Consider the following 21,934-nt stretch of genomic DNA (forward strand, 5'->3'; position numbering starts at 1 on the left):
GCTATAGTTATATGATGTATGCACGCAGGCTATAGATATATGATGTATGCACGCAGGCTATAGATATGTATGCACGCAGGCAATAGATATGATATATGCACGCAGGCTATAGATATGATGTATGCACACAGGCAGCTTTGCAATTGCGATCCTTGCAATTATGGTGATGCAGCAGGTGGCACCATGCCTAATGCTGCATGACTTATCTGAGCTGCGCTGTCCAATGCAGCATCGAATACCCTGCGGACCATCGGCTGGCTGCGGAGATCCATGGGGTCCCGCAGCCGGCCGCCACAGATTAGAGTAAGAAGGGTAGAAGTAAACCTTCTAGAAAAGGACTCTCATTCTCTAATCCTTTTTTATTTTTTTAGTTTCTCAATATAGTTGTATGTTACATTTATAGATTATTTTTTACCTTGATATAAATTTTTTTGCTGAAAAATTTACAATAATTAATTTCCCTAATAAAGTTTTATTTTAAATTCTCTATTTAACCAGGTCCTTTTATTTATTGGGATTTATTATACTCTAAATTAATGGGCTGGTCATAGTAAACACTGTTCATCACACCGACGGACATCAGGATAGACAAAGCTCCAAAATTCTTCACTAAAGGTGAGAGCAGCCACTAGAAGCTTCTGTGTCCAGCCCTGGGTTGGGAAGATACATACAGTACCATGGGCCTGATTCAGACCCACTCGCGAGCGGCTGTCCGCTCGCAAGTGGGTCGATGGTCTGCACTGAGCATGCGCACGACGGAGGGAGCTCCGTCGTGCGCATGCGCCAGACACGACGAGCGAAGGACTTTCCTTCGCTCGTTGTGTCCGATCAAAGGGGGCGTGCTGTCAATGTTGATTGACAGCACGCCCCCTTTGGTGGGCGTGCCTCCCTGACGGGGGCGTTCCCACGGGAACGCCTCCCGTCAGAAGCCGGCCCACTGACATCACTAGTGATGTCAGTGGGAGTGATTTTGGCTCTGATAGAGCCAAAATCACTCCGGAGCTTGCGGTTGAAAACCTCAACCGCAGGCTCCGGCTCGCAATTTCGATGGTCGCGATGGTCACGACCATCGCGGCCATCAAAATGCACGCTCGTATAGCCTGTGGGTGGTGACCCACAGCTATACGAGCGTCCAGGAGGACGCTCCATGAAAATGGAGCCCGGCCCTCATTCAGAGCGTGCGCTCTGCTCAGAGCGTACGGCTCTGAATGAGGGCCCATGTCGCTTCACTTTTGTCTCATTCCCACATAGGCCAACCTCAGAGAGGACTTGCTGACGCAGAGGCTGGCTGTGCAGAGTTGGGCGTTACCCGTAAGCGCACCTGGATCTTGGAGCATCATTTGAACCAAAGACAGAGCTGTTGCAAGAGCGCACTGAGGAGTAGGAAACCCAAGCACGCGGGTGGAGGCGGTGCAGCCACAGAGATACATACAAGGCGAGTATACGCTATTAGGGTCGGATGCAAAGCGGCAACCAGATTTACTGCCTTATGCTAACGCAAGTATCCGTACGGCTTCGGCAAGAAACGCCCACTTCAGGAATAGAGAGCAGCGACTGCGCACAGAACCTGCGTCAAGGTGCGGCACATGCGCAGTCTGCCAAAAAAATTTCAAACACATCCGCATTTGGTTCTGCGCATCCCTTCGTCCTGTGCATGCAATTCTGGCGCAATTGCGACCAACTAGCGCTCCAGTCTGCACCAGCTTTGTCTGCAAATCTGGGTGTTTCTCACTTGCATAGAAAAAAAAACAAATTCTTGAGACAAAAAAAAAAAGTCTTGGAGTTTAGAAAAAGGAGATTTCGGGTGACGTTCCCGTTGATAACCCATCCTATAATGGGGCATATATATTGCACATTCAAATGCAGTTAAAACAAACGTTCTTCTGTAATCATATTCCTTATCTATATATTTATATTCCCCCCGGCCTTTCCACTAACAATTTATTTTATAATAATTACAATTGGTTTTGCATTGTTCAATTATGTTTTTTTTTTTGTATTCCTTCTACCGCTCTATTCCGTTATAATTAAACTATTTGTAATTGTGCAACATTATCCCAATACTCCTCTGTGCTACCTTCTTTATATACAAGGAGATGAAAGCTATAAATCGTGTACACTTACTGTTCATATCTGGCTGTTGAATTTTATATACTTTTGACTCACTCCGTGTATTAGTGTTCGTTATATGGACCGGCGCGTAATATATGGTGTGTAATATAAGTCTGGCTGCCCGATCAATGGATTCATTTATTCGTGTTTATACTGTGGATGCAGAGAGCCATAGAGAACAATGGCGGGGGCGGGTGATGGGGGAGGTGCGGGCAAATCCTGGGGGCGTGGCAATAGCAGTTCGGGAACAAAAAGAATCTAAAAAAATGCGCAGCAGCATTATACGACGAGGAGGAGACCTTTCTTCCCCCTGCACAGCTGGCCTGGACCCCTCAGACAAGCCTGGGCCCAGGTAATCAGTACCTGCGTCACCAAATAAAATCCATTTAACTTATAGGAGACATCCCTTTAGTGGTAAGACAACCAGGGCCGGATTAACCCTTCGGGGGGGGGGCTAAGGCACGTTTAGGCAAGGGGGGCCCACCAGCTCCCTCTTTTCAGCACCGCCCCCAATTGCTGACTGGCCTGTCCACACAACTCCGGCCCTCCCCCTCTTGTCAGCCCCCACTTGCTGACCGCCCTGTCCACACAACTCTGGCCCTCCCCCTTCTGGCTGGTAGGGGGGCTCCTGATCGAGGGGAGCCAGGCCGCTGTGGAGGTATGTTCCATTCACTTCTACTGCACAGACCTCTCGCTCCCGAATATCTCTCCAGGCTTCCCCAAACTTTCCACCTAAGTACCATTAAATACTCGCCTAATGGCATTTATCATGGCTGTGTCCAACAGGGGCATTATAATTATAAAGGGCCTGATTGGACAGAACCTGCAGCCAATCCAAACAGCAGCTTTGTTTATTACCACCCCCACCCCCTATCTTTCACCACATTTTAAATGCTCTCGGTCTCTCTGAGGGGGAGATGTATCAAACGTTATCGGTATGTATTGCCGCCGGATGTACCACCGGCGGACTGAATACCGACGCTGGAAGGCCGAACCGTCAGGATCCCGACTGGGGCTGGTAAGTAGGTTAGGGTTAGGCTAAGGGGAGGGAGGGTTGGTGTTAGGCACCCTGGGGGGACTTAGGGTTAGGCACCCCCCCCAGGGGACTTAGGTTTAGGTGGCGGGGAAGGGGGGGTTAGGTTTAGGCACATAGAGGGGGGATTAGGGTTAGGCACAGGGGGGTAGGTTAGGGTTAGGGGGAAAACCCTAAAGGAGGGTTAGGGGGAAAAACAGGTTAGATTATACTTACCTAGGGACGATCGGGATTTCCTCCTCTATCGGCCAGCCGCTGTTGGGATTTGAACCGCCGGCCAGGGCTCCAGCGGTAATTCATACCGATTCCCCCGTCACCAACCACGAACAGCACTTCCTGTCACTCTGCGATGGGTCTGCGTAGCCGCTGTGATCGCAGTCCCCATCGTAGCAGCCAGTTCGCACACTGCGATGCGTACGCATGCACAGTTCGAAACAGTCGGCCGATTCCGTGCGTATTAGCAACTGCGATCCAAGCTGAATCAGGCCCAGTGTCCATACCGCCCCTCACAGCTGCATTTCCCCCACAGAGCAGCTGTAGCACAACAATCAATGCTCCGAGTGACTAATTACACAAAGAGGAGTCCCAGCAGCCCATCCTCGCCGGCAGGGTGCAGACCTAACGGGCCTGATTAAGAGTAGTACGTAAATCTGATGGCGTTGCCTATCGGCAGAAGCTCTGGAAAGTTATGCTCTCCGGAGCTTGCTGCCTATTGGTGCATTCCAATATCTGCTGACCATTTTAATACATACGGGGGAGCAAATGTATTGCGGTACACCCCATAAAATGACAGATTTCACACCTACTGTAGCTTTCCGCCAAAGTACACGGGTCTGTAGAGTAACAGAGTTGGTGTCTATGGTCGGGGATGCCCTGTATATTATTTCTCTTCACTGGTAAAAATGTCATCAGGGATTTTGTCGTCAGGCTAAAGATAGGCGTTGGGATTTCAACGCCTATCTTTAGTCCCAGGTCGGGATTCCGGCCGCCGCTGGTAAATTAACTACATCCCGGCTGTGTGTACGGACAACTGGCCAACCGACTGTACACTGGCCGCAGGGACCCAGCAACAATGACATCTCAGCTCGGTGGACAATTTTAAATGCCCGTCCAGTTTTGATGTCACCGCAGACACATCAGCCGAACGATCGGTCGACCTGGTGTGTACCTAGACATAGTATCCGCCACTCACACACGTACATAGGGCCAGATTCAGAGATGAACGCTATTTTGATCTTCCCGTAGTTGAGTGATTATCGGTAGTGTGCGCACTGCGCATGTGTCAAGTTTTATTACCGTTGGTGGTCGCAGCCAAGATATTTTTGCAAGTCAGGGACAGTTTGGGGGGTGGAAATGGGGATGTGTCGAAAAACACAGGTCTCCATTTTTTTATGGCATATCTGCAATCCTCTAAGCAGAAAAATTGATTCCAGAGTCGCCGTTGCTGCGCCCATTCTAAGCGACCATAGAGATACTCAGGGCTCCGATCATTGACCGATCTGCGACTACTGCTGCGTCTTTGTACCCAGATGCTTAGATTTGGAAAGTCACCAGTGGGTGTTCAATATGAATGTATTTACATATTTTCAGACAACCACTGGGTAGAAATTCGCAGCAGCGGCAGCGTTAGTGTACAAATCAGGCTCCACCATCCCTGTCACACCGCCGAGGCTGCAGTCAGTGTACAAATTAGGCCCCGCCATCCCTATCACACCGCCGAGGCTGCAGTCAATGTACAAATCAGGCCCCGCCATCCCTATCACACCGCCGAGGCTGCAGTCAATGTACAAATCAGGCCCCGCCATCCCTATCACACCGCCGAGGCTGCAGTCAGTGTACAAATCAGGCCCCGCCATCCCTGTCACACCGCCGAGGCTGCAGTCAATGTACAAATCAGGCCCCGCCATCCCTGTCACACCGCCGAGGCTGCAGTCAATGTACAAATCAGGCCCCGCCATCCCTGTCACACCGCCGAGGCTGCAGTCAATGTACAAATCAGGCCCCGCCATCCCTATCACACCGCCGAGGCTGCAGTCAGTGTACAAATCAGGCCGCACCATCCCTATCACACAACGCCAAGGCTGCAGTCAGTGTACAAATCAGGCCGCACCATCCCTATCACACCGCCGAGGCTGCAGTCAGTGTACAAATCAGGCCCCGCCATCCCTGTCACACCGCCGAGGCTGCAGTCAGTGTACAAATCAGGCCCCGCCATCCCTATCACACCGCCGAGGCTGCAGTCAGTGTACAAATCAGGCCGCACCATCCCTATCACACAACGCCAAGGCTGCAGTCAGTGTACAAATCAGGCCGCACCATCCCTATCACACCGCCGAGGCTGCAGTCAGTGTACAAATCAGGCCCCGCCATCCCTCTCACACCGCCGAGGCTGCAGTCAGTGTACAAATCAGGCCCCGCCATCCCTGTCACACCGCCGAGGCTGCAATCAGTGTACAAATCAGGCCCCACCATTCCTATCACACCGCTGAGGCTGCAGTCAGTGTACAAATCAGACCCCACCATCCCTGTCACACCGCCGAGGCTGCAGTCAGTGTACAAATCAGGCCCCACCATCCCTGTCACACCGCCGAGGCTGCAGTCAGTGTACAAATCAGGCCCCACCATCCCTGTCACACCGCCGAGGCTGCAGTCAGTGTACAAATCAGGCCGCGCCATCCCTATCACATAGCCGAGGCTGTAGTCAATGTACAAATCAGGCCCCGCCATCCCTGTCACACCGCCGAGGCTGCAGTCAGTGTAACGAGAGAGGAGGGGGAATAGCTGTCACGGGAGACAAAGATGGGGGGGGGGTGGAGAGGAGAGGGAGAGTTGGGCTTTGGGGAGAAATGGGGTACAGAGATAGAGTGTGGAGTTATACAGATTGTAGATAGTTGGGAGGGGAGAGAGAGTCGGGGGCAAGGGGGAGAGACAGAGGGGAGGCAGAAGAGTCATGGGGAAAGGGAGAGAGAAGGGGCAACACCAGGTGCTGCAGCTAGTGTGTGTGTGCATTCATTTCATATACTTCTAATAAAGTTGCAATTGTTGTGTCTGTAAATAGAGTTATTTTTTGGGAGAAATATACTCCTTGGGGCTGTGTATGATCTATGGAGACAAAAAAATTTTTTCAGTATCTTTATTTATTTGTCTGTCTGTCTGTTCGTTCCGCCATCATGCAAAAACTACGGGATGAATTTGGATTGCGTTTTCAATATTGTATAGCTTAGTCACCTAGAAAGATACTGAGGTACAGTATGTAATATCTCAATGTGACATCAGGGAGAGGAGCAATAAAGGAAAACCCAGACACTTGCAGTGTGCAGGCTCCTGAAGCCAAAAATTATTAGATGTATATAGATATACTTTGTTTTGGGGACAAATACAATTTTAGGGACTGTTTATGAACTATGGACACAAACATTTGTTTATCGGAATTTGCACAGGCTCCTCAAGTCCAAAATTACTATATGTATAAAACAAAATAAATAATAATAAAAAAACACATATATATATATATATATATACACACAAACACACACATACTTTATATATACATATATTGCACACCCCAATAACACATAAAAACATGTTTTGGCAGTATTAAGCTAAATATGCCTCAAGAAAAAAGCATCTATACGAAACAGTCATGGCTTCAATGTATACACCAATATACAGAAATAACAGACAAGTAATCAATTGGAAGTCAATAATGACAAACAATCCCTAGCAATATTGTAATACACTACATTACATAATATCTTTATATACTAAGATACAGAATCCATATAAATAATAATCCTTAATTAAAGAAACATGTCAGTGGCTGAACTTCATTAAACCCTCTAGAGGAAATGACATCTAAGAAGTGTGTCCAGAACGCTTTGCGTTTGAGCAAAAGCTTATTACGGTCACCCACTCTCCTGAGTGGGGGGATATAATCGATCATCGGATAGCGGAGACTCGCAAGATTGTGACCAGCCTCAACAAAGTGGCGAGCCACCGGCTGGTCACTGCTCCCATTCAACAAAGCAGCTCGCATGGAGGAACGATGTGCCCCCCATCCTCTCTTTAAATTTCCTGAATGTCTTACCAATGTAAGTATAACCACATGGGCACAAAATCTGATACGCTACGAAAGAGGATTCACAAGTCAGATGGTACCTGATATGTCATTTCTTGTCTGAGTGTGGATGGAAAAAAGGAGATACCTACAGGTGACACATGTACACTTATAGCAGCCGGGGAAGTTATGTGCAACAGGTATTTTACTGCAGCCTGAAACATCAGTCTTAACCAATATATCATGCAGGTTGCTGGATCTAGAATAACATGACATCAGGGCACAATCCGATAACCCAAGATCCTTATCCGTCTGTACTAATTTCCAAAGCTTTTTAGAAACCTTAGTATAATGTGGCTTTGTCTGCTATTAATGAGTCCCCATGGAAACTTACTGGTAACCTCCGTTTGTTATTTTTTTTTTTTACCACAATAGTTCTTTTTGGTCAAACTGTAGCACTTTTTGTTTTAACCTATTAAGGTATCCATAATCATATCGCACTAGCAACAAAGCGGTCAATCAGAATATCAATCTGTGCCTCTGTAATGGTGCATAAACACGGACAGATTTTGTAGGACGATATAAACGATATCGTTTATCACTAATATCGTCCATTGGCCCCTTCCAACCCCCAAACGATGGACGATGCGCAGGCACGGATGGTTGATAAACGACCATCACCCGTGCATGCCGTCCAACCTGGTCAATATCGACCAGGGTACTATAGGGACCCGTGATCATTGATCGTGGGTAGTTTAGGGGTTGGTGCTGTGCTGGATGTTCGATAACGTTCATCCAGCACATGCAGGACGATCAGACAACAAGATCTTTATCGTTTTCTGATCTGAACGTGTGTATGCACCATTGGGTGGATCATTATTGATTCGCCTGACTCTTATCATCTGTGAATAGGGGATACCGAATTTCATAATTTTAGGGTGACAGCTGGTCACATGTAAATAGGTATTGCGATCAGTTTACTTATTGTACACGGTAGTATTAATCCAAGAATTTTTCAAATTAATCTGTACATCCAAAAACTCAATTTCACTTTGATGCACCTTATACGTAAACTTAACTGGACAAATCGGTAGAATTATGATTTTAAAAAATGTGTTCTAATTCCTCCTTATTACCACACCAAATAATATACAAATAATCTATAAATCTCTTATAGAACAAGATCTTACTGGAAATATCATGTCCTCAATATCACACAGAAGAGCCCATGGCACACCCTTTAGTTTGTAAAAAGTATTCGCTATCAAAGAGAAAAAAAAATGTGGTCAATTATTATTATTATTATTATTATAATTTATTTATATGGCGCCATAAGTGTTCCGCAGCGCCTTACAAAGTACATAACAAATAGGTGACCAGTGACTTACAGTACAATACAGGACCAGGACATGGATAATATATATTGCTACATTAGCGACCATAACACCCACAAAAGCAGCAGAACATAAGCAACCAAGTGTTAGGTGCCCTAGTGGGGAGTAAGAAGTAGGGAAAAGCACAAGAGGGTAGAGGGCCCTGCTCGTAACAGCTTACATTCTAAAAGGCAGGGGCAGACACAGATGGGGTAGGCAGGGAGGAAGGAGTACAGTATGTAGCAGGGAGTTAGGATGAGAGCTGGAAGGCTGTGATGAAGTAGGGGGTCTTGAGAGCCCGTTTGAATGATTGTAGAGAGGTGGAGAATCTGATGGGGAGAGGGAGAGAGTTCCAAAGGTAGGGAGCAGCACGGGCAAATTCTAATACCATCAGTAATATGTCAACATGTGCAGCATCAAAAGAGCTTTTATTAAGCAACAATTTCTTAACTGATACCAGACCATCCGAATGAGGGATAATAGTATAGAGACTTGTGACGTCCGCCGTCACAGGCCAAACATCCCCTGGAAGATTGTCCATTTTTTTTTAGCTCATTGAGTAACATGGTGGTGTCCAGAAGGAAATGTGGATGTTCACAAATCAGAGGTTGCAGAATAGAGTCCAAATAAATCGCTGTTGGTTGGAACAAAGATCCACAGGCTGAGGTTATAGGCCTCCCAGGGGAAGGGGAAATCCCCTTGTGGATCTTTGGTAGAGTGTTTAACAATGATAGGAAAATCCGGGAGTAAGATAGTAAATACTTCCTCATTAATACGTAATAGCATCTTTAGCAAGACATAGTATCTCCTTGAGTTCTCTGTTAAAAGTAGCAGTTGGATCACCCCTAAGTTTAGGGTAAGCTCCTGGTTCCATTAATTGCCGTTTAATTTCTGCATGGTAATCAGAGAGATCCTAGGGCACTATGGCTCCTGCTTTGTCCGCAGGGCGGATGATGAGTTGGTCATTATTTTTCAAACGACTGTTTCGTATAGATGCTTGTTTCTTGAGGCATATTTGGCTTAATACTGCCAAAACATGTTTTTATGTGTTATTGCGTTTCACCTTACCTGTTGTTGTGGTGATTTTATACACTGAGGTGCATCACAGTGATACCTTGTGTGTGTGTTAGTGTTCTTTTCAAATATGCTGTGATATACAGTTTCAATTTTTTTTCATATATATATATATATATATATATATATATATATAATCCAACTGTATATTTATTAAGCACTATTCAGGCAGCTTATCTTAACTCATGAAGTTGCAGTATACATGTTAATCCAGTAGATGGCGCACCAAGACAAATCTTACATATCACAGAGTCGCTGCTCATGTTACTTGCAACCTTTCAGTGTATTGTAGGTTAAGTGTCTTGCTCACGAGTTAGTAGCCTCACTATCTTTTTGTGTTAATCCCTGAGGAAAAAACTGCAAATATTGTTTACAAAACACTCTGTGATCAATGTGTACAACATAAAATATACATCACAATATTAGATGCCACTACCGTCTTTGTAAAATTAGTTCTGCTTACTAACAATAACAGACATCCACGTAAGCGAAGCTGCAGGCAAGCGCTAGTTTTATATATATATATATATATATATATATACACATATACATACACACACATACACAGGGCAAGACACATCTTCATTTCCTAAATCACAGTTAGAATAAATGACATGTTTGCGCAGGCAGTAACTGCAGGGACACAGGAAATTCAACTATTATGTTTTCAAATAAAATAATTCACCTTTTAATTACATAGGAGATTGCACACTCCAGCGTTTAGCCGGAAGATCTCTGCTGCGGCAGCCTGAAAGGAACTGTGTACCTGGGGCTGACATCTGCATAACATGACTGGGTTGGAATCGGTGTACAGTAAGTAATGTATTAATTAAGCACCAGACAGGAAAAACAACCTGACAGAGGAGCGAGTTGTTCAGGGTCACTACCAAAAAGAAAAGTATTTGGGTGTTTGCTGGATGACTAACTTCCATACTGCCAGCAAAATCCATTGGATGCACTATTAACTTATAATAGTACAAAATAAGTATATGCGTCATTGGCTTCAGTCCCTGCTCCAGTGGAGCTTACAATCTAACCACACTCACATACTTATTATCTCTGCAGGCAGTTTGCTACCAGTATGGAGTGTTGGTAGGAAACTGGAGCACCTGGAGGAATCCCCACAAATACAGGAAACACATAAAAACGCCACACAGATAGGGCTATGGTTGGAGTGGAACCTGTGAGCATATGTGCATACTCCAGTGTCTGGGCGGAGTCACACAGCACCCATCCGCCTCCAGCCCGCAGTGAAACGAGCAGGGTTACGGGTCCCTATCAGGGGAGAGATCAGTAAAACAGGGAAGTATGCCCATGACCCCAGTTCTGTGAGGCAGCAATGCTAACCACTGTGCCACCCAGTTTGTATGAACAAGGAAAAGTTTGACACCCCAAGTTTGTGATGGTGTAAAATGGTACCATTGGTTTCATGTGCTAAAGCTACTGGCAATGCATCCATGAGAAATTACTTTCTGGTTACTTTTCATTAAGCTATATAATACATTTGTAAGACCTGTCCCATGTCCAACATGCATGTGCGGAGGGAACCATAGACCCCCCAAAGGGATCCCACTGCAAGGGAGACAGCACAGTCCTAGCACCGCAGAAGAGGACTCGGCCGTCCACCAGGGAGCCGGGCGTGCGACGGACCGGGGAATGGCCGGGTCGGGTAGCAGTCAGGGGGCGGAGGGGGGTGCAGACTGAGGTGACCCAGCATGTGTCTGAAAAACTGTATCAGAGTATCTGTGCGCGTTTGCGCCTTCTTAATAACAGACTAATAATATAATTCCACATTAAGATACATAAGTAATATAAATGTGGAGGAGGCAATCTATTATATAAATACTGTTATTATTATTAATGAGTCTTCCTTATAACAGCATTTTACAGGTTTCTCACACATCCATCTCAATCTCAGACCAATAATGAACGCTGTCGTGTGAATAATTCTTGCATACTAATACACGCCATGGCTAAACGTCAATATATTGTAATAAAAAAAAAATCACTGCAGAATTCCTTAGTAATTAGTGATACAATTGTGCAAGGTTTGGAGTTTTTAGATTCGGGGCACGATTCAGCCCCGCTCGCTAAGATGCGTTCGCCAATATTTGCAATCTGCGCACGCGTATGCATCGCAGTGTGCATGCACGAACCAGTCCATGCAATCGCCCCTTAAGCAAAGACTGTTCGCTAGACTGAGTGACAGGAGAAGCCGTTTGTGGGTGGTAACGGGTTGGTCGATGGAAACGGGGGAGTGGTGGTGCGAACGCAGGCGTGTCTGAGCGTCTTAACGCCATTTCAGAGGCGTGCCTAATTATTACAGATCCTCATAGTACACGTCACTTGGTTGAATTTCACACTGAAGCGCTCGCAGTGCCTGCGGTAAGGTATAATCAACCACAAGTGCTGCGTATGGGTCCGACGGTACCGATGTTACCGATGGCTGCATGCACTTCCTGGAGATGACGTGCATAAGTAGGAGTCTTAAGGTAGGCTAGTGGGCGTCTGCATACACAGCGCGATCGCACGCCAAGACATAGTGGGCGTGCTAATGCCTTGCCGTGCGATCGCGGGATTTGCACACTTTCTCCTAGCACGTCACATACGTGGCTATTATTCTCCTAGCGTGTCACATACATGGCTATTATTCTCCTAGCACGTCACATATGTGGCTATTATTCTCCTAGCGCGTCACATACGTGGCTATTATTCTCCTAGCGCATCACATACCTGCCTATTATTCTCCTAGCGTGTCACATACCTGTCTATTATTCTCCTAGCGCATCACATACGTGGCTATTATTCTCCTAGCGTCACATACGTGGCTATTATTCTCCTAGCGCGTCACATACGTGGCTATTATTCACCTAGCGCGTCTCACATACTGTATGTGGCTATTATTCTCCTAGTGTGTCACATACCTGGCTATTATTCTCCTAGTGTGTCACATACCTGGCTATTATTCTCCTAGTGTGTCACATATGTGGCTATTACTCTCCTAGTGTATCACATACGTGGCTATTATTCTCCTAGTGTGTCACATACCTGGCTATTATTCTCCTAGTGTGTCACATACGTGGCTATTATTCTCCTAGTGCGTCACATACCTGGCTATTATTCTCCTAGCGCGTAACATACCTGGCTATTATTCTCCTAATGTGTCACATACCTGGCTATTATTCTCCTAGTGTGTCACATACCTGGCTATTATTCTCCTAGCGCGTAACATACCTGGCTATTATTCTCCTAATGTGTCACATACCTGGCTATTATTCTCCTAGTGTGTCACATACCTGGCTATTATTCTCCTAGTGTGTCACATATGTGGCTATTACTCTCCTAGTGTGTCACATACCTGGCTATTATCCTCCTAGTGTGTCACATACGTGGCTATTATTCTTCTAGTGTGTCACATACCTGGCTATTATTCTCCTAGTGTGTCACATACCTGGCTATTATGCTCCTAGTGTGTCACATACCTGGCTATTATTCTCCTAGTGTGTCACATACCTGGCTATTATTCTCCTAGTGTGTCACACACCTGGCTATTATTCTCCTAGTGTGTCACACGCCTGGCTATTATTCTCCTAGTGTGTCACATACCTGGCTATTATTCTCCTAGTGTGGCACATACCTGGCTATTATTCTCACATACGTGGCTATTATTCTCCTAGGGTGTCACATTCGTGGCTATTATTCTCCTAGTGTGTCACAAACATGGCTCTTATCCTCCTAGTGTGTCACATACGTGGCTATTATTCTCCTAGTGTGTCACATACGTGGCTATTATTCTCCTAGTGTGTCACATACCTGGCTATTATACTCCTAGTGTCTCACATATGTGGCCATTATACTCCTAGTGTGTCACATTCCTGGCTATTATTCTCACATGCGTGGCTATTATTCTCCTAGTGTGTCACACGCCTGGCTATTATTCTCCTAGTGTGTCACATACGTGGCTATTATTCTTCTAGTGTGTCACACGCCTGGCTTTTATTCTCCTAGTGTGTTACACGCCTGGCTATTATTCTCCTAGTGTGTCACACGCCTGGCTACTATTCTCCTAGTGTGTCACACGCATGGCTATTATTCTCCTAGTGTGTCACACGCATGGCTATTATTCTCCTAGTGTGTCACACGCATGGCTATTACTCTCCTAGTGTGTCACACGCCTGGCTATTATTCTCCTAGTGTGTCACATATACGTGGCCATTATACTCCTAGTGTGTCAAATACCTGGCTTTTATTCTGCTAGTGTGTCACATGCCTGGCTATTATTCTCCTAGTATGTCACATACGTGGCTATTATTCTCCTAGTGTGTCACATACCTGGCTATTAATCTCCTAGTGTGTCACACACCTGGCTATTATTCTCCTAGTGTGTCACACGCCTGGCTATTATTCTCCTAGTGTGTCACATATGTGGCTATTATTCTCCTAGTGTGTCACATATATGGTTATTATTCTCCTAGTGTCACATATGTGGCTATTATTCTCCTAGTGTGTCACATACGTGGCTATTATACTCCTAGTGTGTCACATATGCGGCCATTATACTCCTAGGGTGTGTCATACCTGGTTAATATTCGCCTAGTGTGTCACATACGTGGCTATTATTCTCCTAGTGTGTCACATACGTGGCTATTATTCTCCTAGTGTGTCACACGCCTGGCTATTATTCTCCTAGTGTGTCACACACGTGGCTATTATTCTTCTAGTGTGTCACACGCCTGGCTTTTATTCTCCTAGTGTGTCACACGCCTGGCTATTATTCTCCTAGTGTGTCACACGCATGGCTATTATTCTCCTAGTGTGTCACACGCCTGGCTAGTATTCTCCTAGTGTGTCACATGCCTGGCTACTATTCTCCTAGTGTATCACACGCCTGGTTATTATTCTCCTAGTGTGTCACATATGTGGCTATTACTCTCCTAGTGTGTCACATATGTGGCTATTACTCTCCTAGTGTGTCACATACGTGGCTATTACTCTCCTAGTGTGTCACATACCTGACTATTATTCTCCTAGTGTGTCACATGCCTGGCTATTATTCTCCTAGTGTGTCACATATCTGGCTATTACTCTCCTAGTGTGTCACATACGTGGCTATTACTCTCCTAGTGTGTCACATACCTGGCTATTATTCTCCTAGTGTGTCACATACGTGGCCATTATACTCCTAGTGTGTCACATATACGTGGCTATTATTCTCCTAGTGTGTCACATACCTGGCTATTATTCTCCTAGTGTGTCACACGCCTGGCTATTATTCTCCTAGTGTGTCACATATGTGGCTATTATTCTCCTAGTGTGTCACATACCTGGCTATTATTCTCCTAGTGTGGCACATGGGATGCAATCGGGAAACCGGCTGATCCCGACAGCCGGCTTCCCGACTGCTTTATCCCGGCGTGGGTTAAATGACAGGCGTCTATATCTAGACGCCTGTCATTTTCCCGACGCCGGGAGACAGACGCCCGGCACCCCGATCGAAGGGATGCCGGGCGCCACGATCGGACAGCCGAGGGGGGGAGGGTTAGGTTTAGCACACCCGGGGGGACTTAGGGTTAGGCACTCCCCCGGGAGGGTTAGGGTAAGGCTAGGGGGAGGGAGGGTTAGGGATAGGCACGCCCGGGGGGGATTTAGGGTTAGGCAAACCCCGGGGGACTTAGGTTTAGGCAGCGGGGAAGTGGAGGGTTAGGGTTAGGTACTGGGGGGGGAGGTTAGGGTTAGGCACATCTAAGGAGGGTTAGGGTTAGGGGGGTTAGGTTAGTTATTACTTACCTCAGGATGATCGGGATTTCCGGCGCTGTCGGGCTGCCGCTGCCGGGATCTGTTCATCTGCTGGGCTGCTGCTGCTGGAATCGAGCCGCCGGCCGCATCTCATACCGATTCCGTGTCACATGCCTGGCTATTATTCTCCTAGTGTGCCACATACCTGGCTATTATTCTCCTAGTGTGCCACATACGTGGCTATTATTCTCCTAGTGTGTCACATACGTGGCTATTATTCTCCTAGTGTGTCACATACCTGGGTATTATTCTCACATACGTGGCTATTATTCTCCTAGGGTGTCACATACGTGGCTATTATTCTCCTAGGGTGTCACAAACGTGGCTATTATCCTCCTAGTGTGTCACATACGTGGCTATTGTTCTCCTAGTGTGTCACATTTGTGGCTATTATTCTCCTAGTGTGTCACGTACGTGGCTATTATACTCCTAGTGTCTCACATATGTGGCCATTATACTCCTAGTGTGTCACATACCTGGCTATTATTCTCACATGCGTGGCTATTATTCTCCTAGTGTGTCACACGCCTGGCTATTATTCTCCTAGTGTGTCACATTTGTGGCTATTATTCTTCTAGAGTGTCACACGCCTGGCTTTTATTCTCCTAGTGTGTCACACGCCTGGCTATTATTCTCCTAGTGTGTCACACGCCTGGCTACTATTCTCCTAGTGTGTCACACGCATGGCTATTATTCTCCTAGTGTGTCACACGCTTGGCTGTTATTCTCCTAGTGTGTCACACGCATGGCTATTACTCTCCTAGTGTGTCACATATGTGGCTATTATTCTCCTAGTGTGTCACACGCCGGGCTATTATTTTCCTAGTGTGTCACACGCCTGGCTACTATTCTCCTAGTGTGTCACACGCCTGGCTATTATTCTCCTAGTGTGTCACATATGTGGCTATTATTCTCCTAGTGTGTCACATACCTGGCTATTATTCTCCTAGTGTGTCACATACCTGGCTATTATTCTCCTAGTGTGTCACACGCTTGGCTATTATTCTCCTAGTGTGTCACACGCATGGCTATTACTCTCCTAGTGTGTCACATATGTGGCTATTATTCTCCTAGTGTGTCACACGCCTGGCTATTATTTTCCTAGTGTGTCACACGCCTGGCTACTATTCTCCTAGTGTGTCACACGCCTGGCTATTATTCTCCTAGTGTGTCACATATGTGGCTATTATTCTCCTAGTGTGTCACATACCTGGCTTTTATTCTCCTAGTGTGTCACATACCTGGCTATTATTCTCCTAGTGTGTCACATACCTGGCTATTATTCTCCTAGTGTGTCACATACCTGGCCATTATTCTCCTAGTGTGTCACATATACGTGGCCATTCTACTCCTAGTGTGTCACATATACGTGGCTATTATTCTCCTAGTGTGTCACATACCTGGCTTTTATTCTCCTAGTGTGTCACATGCCTGGCTATTATTCTCCTAGTATGTCACATACGTGGCTATTATTCTCCTAGTGTGTCACATACCTGGCTATTATTCTCCTAGTGTGTCACACACCTGGCTATTATTCTCCTAGTGTGTCACACGCCTGGTTATTATTCTCCTAGTGTGTCACATATGTGGCTATTATTCTCCTAGTGTGTCACATATATGGCTATTATTCTCCTAGTGTGTCACATATGTGGCTATTATTCTCCTAGTGTGTCACATACGTGGCTATTATACTCCTAGTGTGTCACATGTGGCCATTATACTCCTAGGGTGTGTCATACCTGGTTATTATTCGCCTAGTGTGTCACATACGTGGCTAGTATTCTCCTAGTGTGTCACATACGTGGCTATTATTCTCCTAGTGTGTCACACGCCTGGCTATTATTCTCCTAGTGTGTCACACACGTGGCTATTATTCTTCTAGTGTGTCACACGCCTGGCTTTTATTCTCCTAGTGTGTCACACGCCTGGCTATTATTCTCCTAGTGTGTCATATGCCTGGCTACTATTCTCCTAGTATATCACACGCCTGGTTATTATTCTCCTAGTGTGTCACATATGTGGCTATTTCTCTCCTAGTGTGTCACATATGTGGCTATTACTCTCCTAGTGTGTCACATACCTGACTATTATTCTCCTAGTGTGTCACATGCCTGGCTATTATTCTCCTAGTGTGTCACATATGTGGCTATTACTCTCCTAGTGTGTCACATATGTGGCTATTACTCTCCTAGTGTGTCACATACCTGGCTATTATTCTCCTAGTGTGTCACATACCTGGCCATTATACTCCTAGTGTGTCACATATACGTGGCTATTATTCTCCTAGTGTGTCACATACCTGGCTATTATTCTCCTAGTGTGTCACACGCCAGGCTATTATTCTCCAGTATGTCACATACGTGGCTATTATTTCCTAGTGTGTCACATACCTGGCTATTATTCTCCTAGTGTGTCACACGCCTGGCTATTATTCTCCTAGTGTGTCACATATGTGGCTATTATTCTCCTAGTGTGTCACACGCCTGGCTATTATTCTCCTAGTGTGTCACATTTGTGGCTATTACTCTCCTAGTGTGTCACATACCTGGCTATTATTCTCCTAGTGTGTCACATACCTGGCTATTATACTCCTAGTGTGTCACATATGTGGCTATTATTCTCCTAGGGTGTCACACGCCTGGCTATTATTCTCCTAGTGTGTCACATTTGTGGCTATTACTCTCCTAGTGTGTCACATACCTGGCTATTATTCTCCTAGTGTGTCACATATGTGGCTATTATTCTCCTAGTGTGTCACATACCTGGCTATTATTCTCCTAGTGTGTCACATACCTGGCTATTATTCTCCTAGTGTGTCACATATGTGGCTATTACTCTCCTAGTGTGTCAGATATGTGGCTATTATTCTCCTAGTGTGTCAAATATGTGGCTATTACTCTCCTAGTGTGTCACACGCCTGGCTATTACTGTCCTAGTGTGTCACATATGTGGCTATTATTCTTCTAGTGTGTCACATATGTGGCCATTATACTCCTAGTGTGTCACATATGTGGCTATTATTCTCCTAGTGTGTCACATGTTTTGTCTAGAGGCGCAGCTGGTACTTGCACAGTACAAACCATTAAATATGTAGGATGAAAATGTGTAATTGACCATGTTCCCCTCTATACAGCAGGGGACACCCCACAGCATGTTCCCTCCGTACCCCGTTACTTCAGGTTAGTAATCTTACTGCACACAGTTAAATCTTGTTTAGCTCCGCACGGCCTCCTGCTCCATACCGTGCAGTGACGCAAGTCTCTTGGCCTATACAAACGTTCCTCCTACGCAAAGGCCATGTTACGCCACAGTCCCAAACACCAGGCAGCCCCCTATGCTGTTCAGCCCTCTCAGGCCCATGATTTTGAAGGAACAGAGAATGACCCGTCCCCGGCTGCCCTGCACTGTCAGGCTCGTGCCCTGGCATCACCACGCACAAGGAGTTTTTTTTTCTTAGTAACCTCAACAGAACAATACAGCATTCGGTGGGGCTACAACGAACAAGGAATTGGCCAATTATTTTTGTAATCTCCCCAAACATCAGGTTCTCAGTGATGTCTGCAGATTAGGCAAAATCTGACTTTAGGGGGAACAGAGGTAGTCACCTGTGGATCCCCCTGTTATCTAAAAACTGAACACTCGTCACGCTGAGAACTGACAGCGCAGAAGGACTCGGACTTCATGTAGCGGAACAGAGGAGCTCATTCAGACCCGCTCGCTAGATGCGTTCGCTCGCACCCAGCGCATGCAAATTTGTGAATGCAAGCGATCGCACGGCAAGGCATTAGGCGTGCGATCGCTTTGTGTATGCCACTCTTAAGATGCCCACTTGTGCACGTCATGTCCAGGAAGCATATACAACCATCGGTACATCGGATACGATCGCAGCGCTTGAGGTTGACCATACCCTGCCGCAAGCACTGCGAGCACTTCAGTGTACTATCCAGCCAGGTGACGTGTACTATGACGCTGCCTCTTAATTATGCACGCCTGCATAATTAAATAGTGTTAAGACGCTCAGGCACGCCTGCATTCACACCTCCACTCCCCCGTTTATAATTTCCAGCCCCTGTCACCACCCACAAACGGCTTCTCCTGTCACTCACTCTGCTGGGCTCTCTATGCGCAGCGAGCAAACGCTTCCAAATCTCTCGCAGTGGTTCAAAGCATTGCACACGCATGAAAATCGGCCAGCTACGAGCGAACGCATCCTAGCAAACGAGTCTGAATCAGGTCCAGAATTCCCCGTCTTCTTCCTCCTCATAGCCCACTACAAATCCAGGCCTTAGGTAGAGGCCCCTTCCCATTCTATGTACTACAAGGGAGGGGTTGCTATACACATGAGTTGGAACCTCGTTCTTAAGTTATTTCTGGCAATTTTGTATTCGATACAGTTACAATAAAATATCTCCAGCTACAGAAGCAGTCGGCCATATATCCCCATTATCATCCCTTACAGAGCACACGGGTGAGATATGGCACGAGTTGATCTTGTGTCCACTTGGGCTGCGTATAATGAAGATTTTCTCAGCGCACATTTGCAAATATAAGCGATGCTGAGTCATATGCATTATAGACGCATTTAAGGATAATAAATAAAACAATATAACTCAAAATAATAATAAAAAATTATACTTGTGATTGAAGGGGCGTGTCTGGGCTGTAGAGGGGCATCCTTACGTAGCCAATCGCTGAAGGCGTGTGTACAGAATTTCACGCTACGCACGGCAGGAGGGAAGCGTAATTGCGCCTGTTTCCAACTAATCATTTGCACCAATTACAACAATCCCATTACAGATGTGCCGCACTCACCAGCCTATCCTCACACTTCACCTAAAAGACCAGTTCGGCGCTCACACAAAATTTTGTGACTAAGCTGCGCCATACATCCAGCCAAACGTTGTTGTACCAAACATGCGTCTTAGCCACAGCACTAACGTGACAACAGTAAAACGCACGGGCACCCTGGCCACTGACACTAACCTGGCTGAAAGGGCCACAAAGGCAGAGGGCTGATACCAGCCCGGGGCACAGTCACGATGGGGAGGGGCCTGCATAAATAAGGTGCGTTCTCATTCACGGCCAGTGGCGCCACACATGCCAGCGCCCTACCTGTCTTTTCCAGTCTCCTTCTTGAAAAGATCATCAAACTGCAGCATTTTGTGCCGGGTGATGATGTGGATTCGTAACCGAGGTAGTAACTTGTTTATGAGCTGCAGGTGGTTATAAATGACTCCCTTTCCGTCTCGTCGCATGTAGTGGTTTGGCCCCCAGAAGATGAAGACGGTTCCTTGGCTCAGGTTGAGGAGCTCGTTACGATTGCTCAGCACCCGCTGCATGCTGGAATGCGCTACCACTCGCAGGCTAGTTTTGTTGCCAACATCCTTTCCGTGTCTCAGTGTGGGGGCATCATTCATACGTATTACACACTCCGTCTGGTCAATCTTATCGCCCAGTTTACTGCCCAGCAGGTGTCCGGAGCTGGTTACGAGCGCACAAGTCTTGCAGCGCATTTTCAGGGGCTGTGGAGAGAAATGTTGCAGCAGTGAAAACATACAGCCGACCGTAAAGTCACAGTGTAAACGCTCGTATTTCAGAGCTTGAAAATAAAAAATAAAAAACATTCTTTCAGGCATCGTCCCTGTAGGCATTTCATGGTTTTTCAGAGTTAAAACACTGAAAAAGCACCAAATAAAATAAATAAAATTGTATAAATATGATGGTTGAAAGAGTTTTTCATAGATTTAAATGCAATTTCGAAGATCTTCAGTTTCACAAGATTGCAATCTCTTTTTTTTTTTTATTACAAAAAAAATGTATTAAGGGGGCGATGTATCAAAGTCTTTTTTTTTTTATAATTACCCGTATAAAAGGCATTTTTGTGTGTCTTTATCACAATAATTTTGTATCGTCTAGATGTATTAATTGCTTTATCGCAATATTAATCGCAGGAATGTTTTGCGACATCTATCTGCATTTGTGATATCGCGTAATTCGGCCAGAATCATTGACAAGTATGGCAAGTGCGATCGTTTTTATATGTATCATATACAGTAGGTAAAGCAGATTTTCATCAGGAACATGGATGCTAGAAATACCGGTATGGTCAGACGGCCTGATTCATTACGGTTCGCAACAGCAACGGCGTACAGAGTTGGCCGTTTATTGCATACGTCGCGTGTGTGAAGGCTACATTGCAATCGCACTGCGATGACGCAGAGCATGGTTAGCCATCGCAGAGAGACTGACAGGTAGTCAACATTTGGGGGTGGTGACGGGGGAGTGGCCTGAGAAACGCAGGCGTGCCTGTCCGTTTAAACGCCGTACATGGGCGTGCATAAATTAGCCACTGCGACGGCATACGCAGTTTCAGAGCTTACTGTGTGCAGCGAGGTTAGCAATTTGTAAGTAAGGTCAGGGCTGTGTAATTCTGCGTGAGGGGCCGATGGTACTCGATGTTTCCGATGTGTACATAGGACTGCAAGGAAT

General features: G+C 46.1%; 1 protein-coding gene across 1 annotated transcript in view; it reads right to left on the reverse strand.

Annotated features, from left to right (window-relative positions):
- Positions 1-20,943, reverse strand: part of ST6GALNAC5 (ST6 N-acetylgalactosaminide alpha-2,6-sialyltransferase 5) — a 42,878-nt gene extending 21,935 nt beyond the window's left edge. Inside the window, exon 1 of the mRNA XM_088450071.1 lies at positions 20,558-20,943. Coding sequence (XP_088306197.1) covers positions 20,558-20,862 — 305 coding nt within the window. The 5' untranslated portion in view covers positions 20,863-20,943. The remainder of the gene's footprint in view (positions 1-20,557) is intronic.
- Positions 20,944-21,934: the final 991 nt, after the last annotated feature.

Source organism: Taudactylus pleione, unplaced genomic scaffold (assembly GCF_031769625.1).
Source record: "Taudactylus pleione unplaced genomic scaffold, aTauple2 ptg000506l, whole genome shotgun sequence".
Classification (NCBI taxonomy): domain Eukaryota; kingdom Metazoa; phylum Chordata; class Amphibia; order Anura; family Myobatrachidae; genus Taudactylus; species Taudactylus pleione.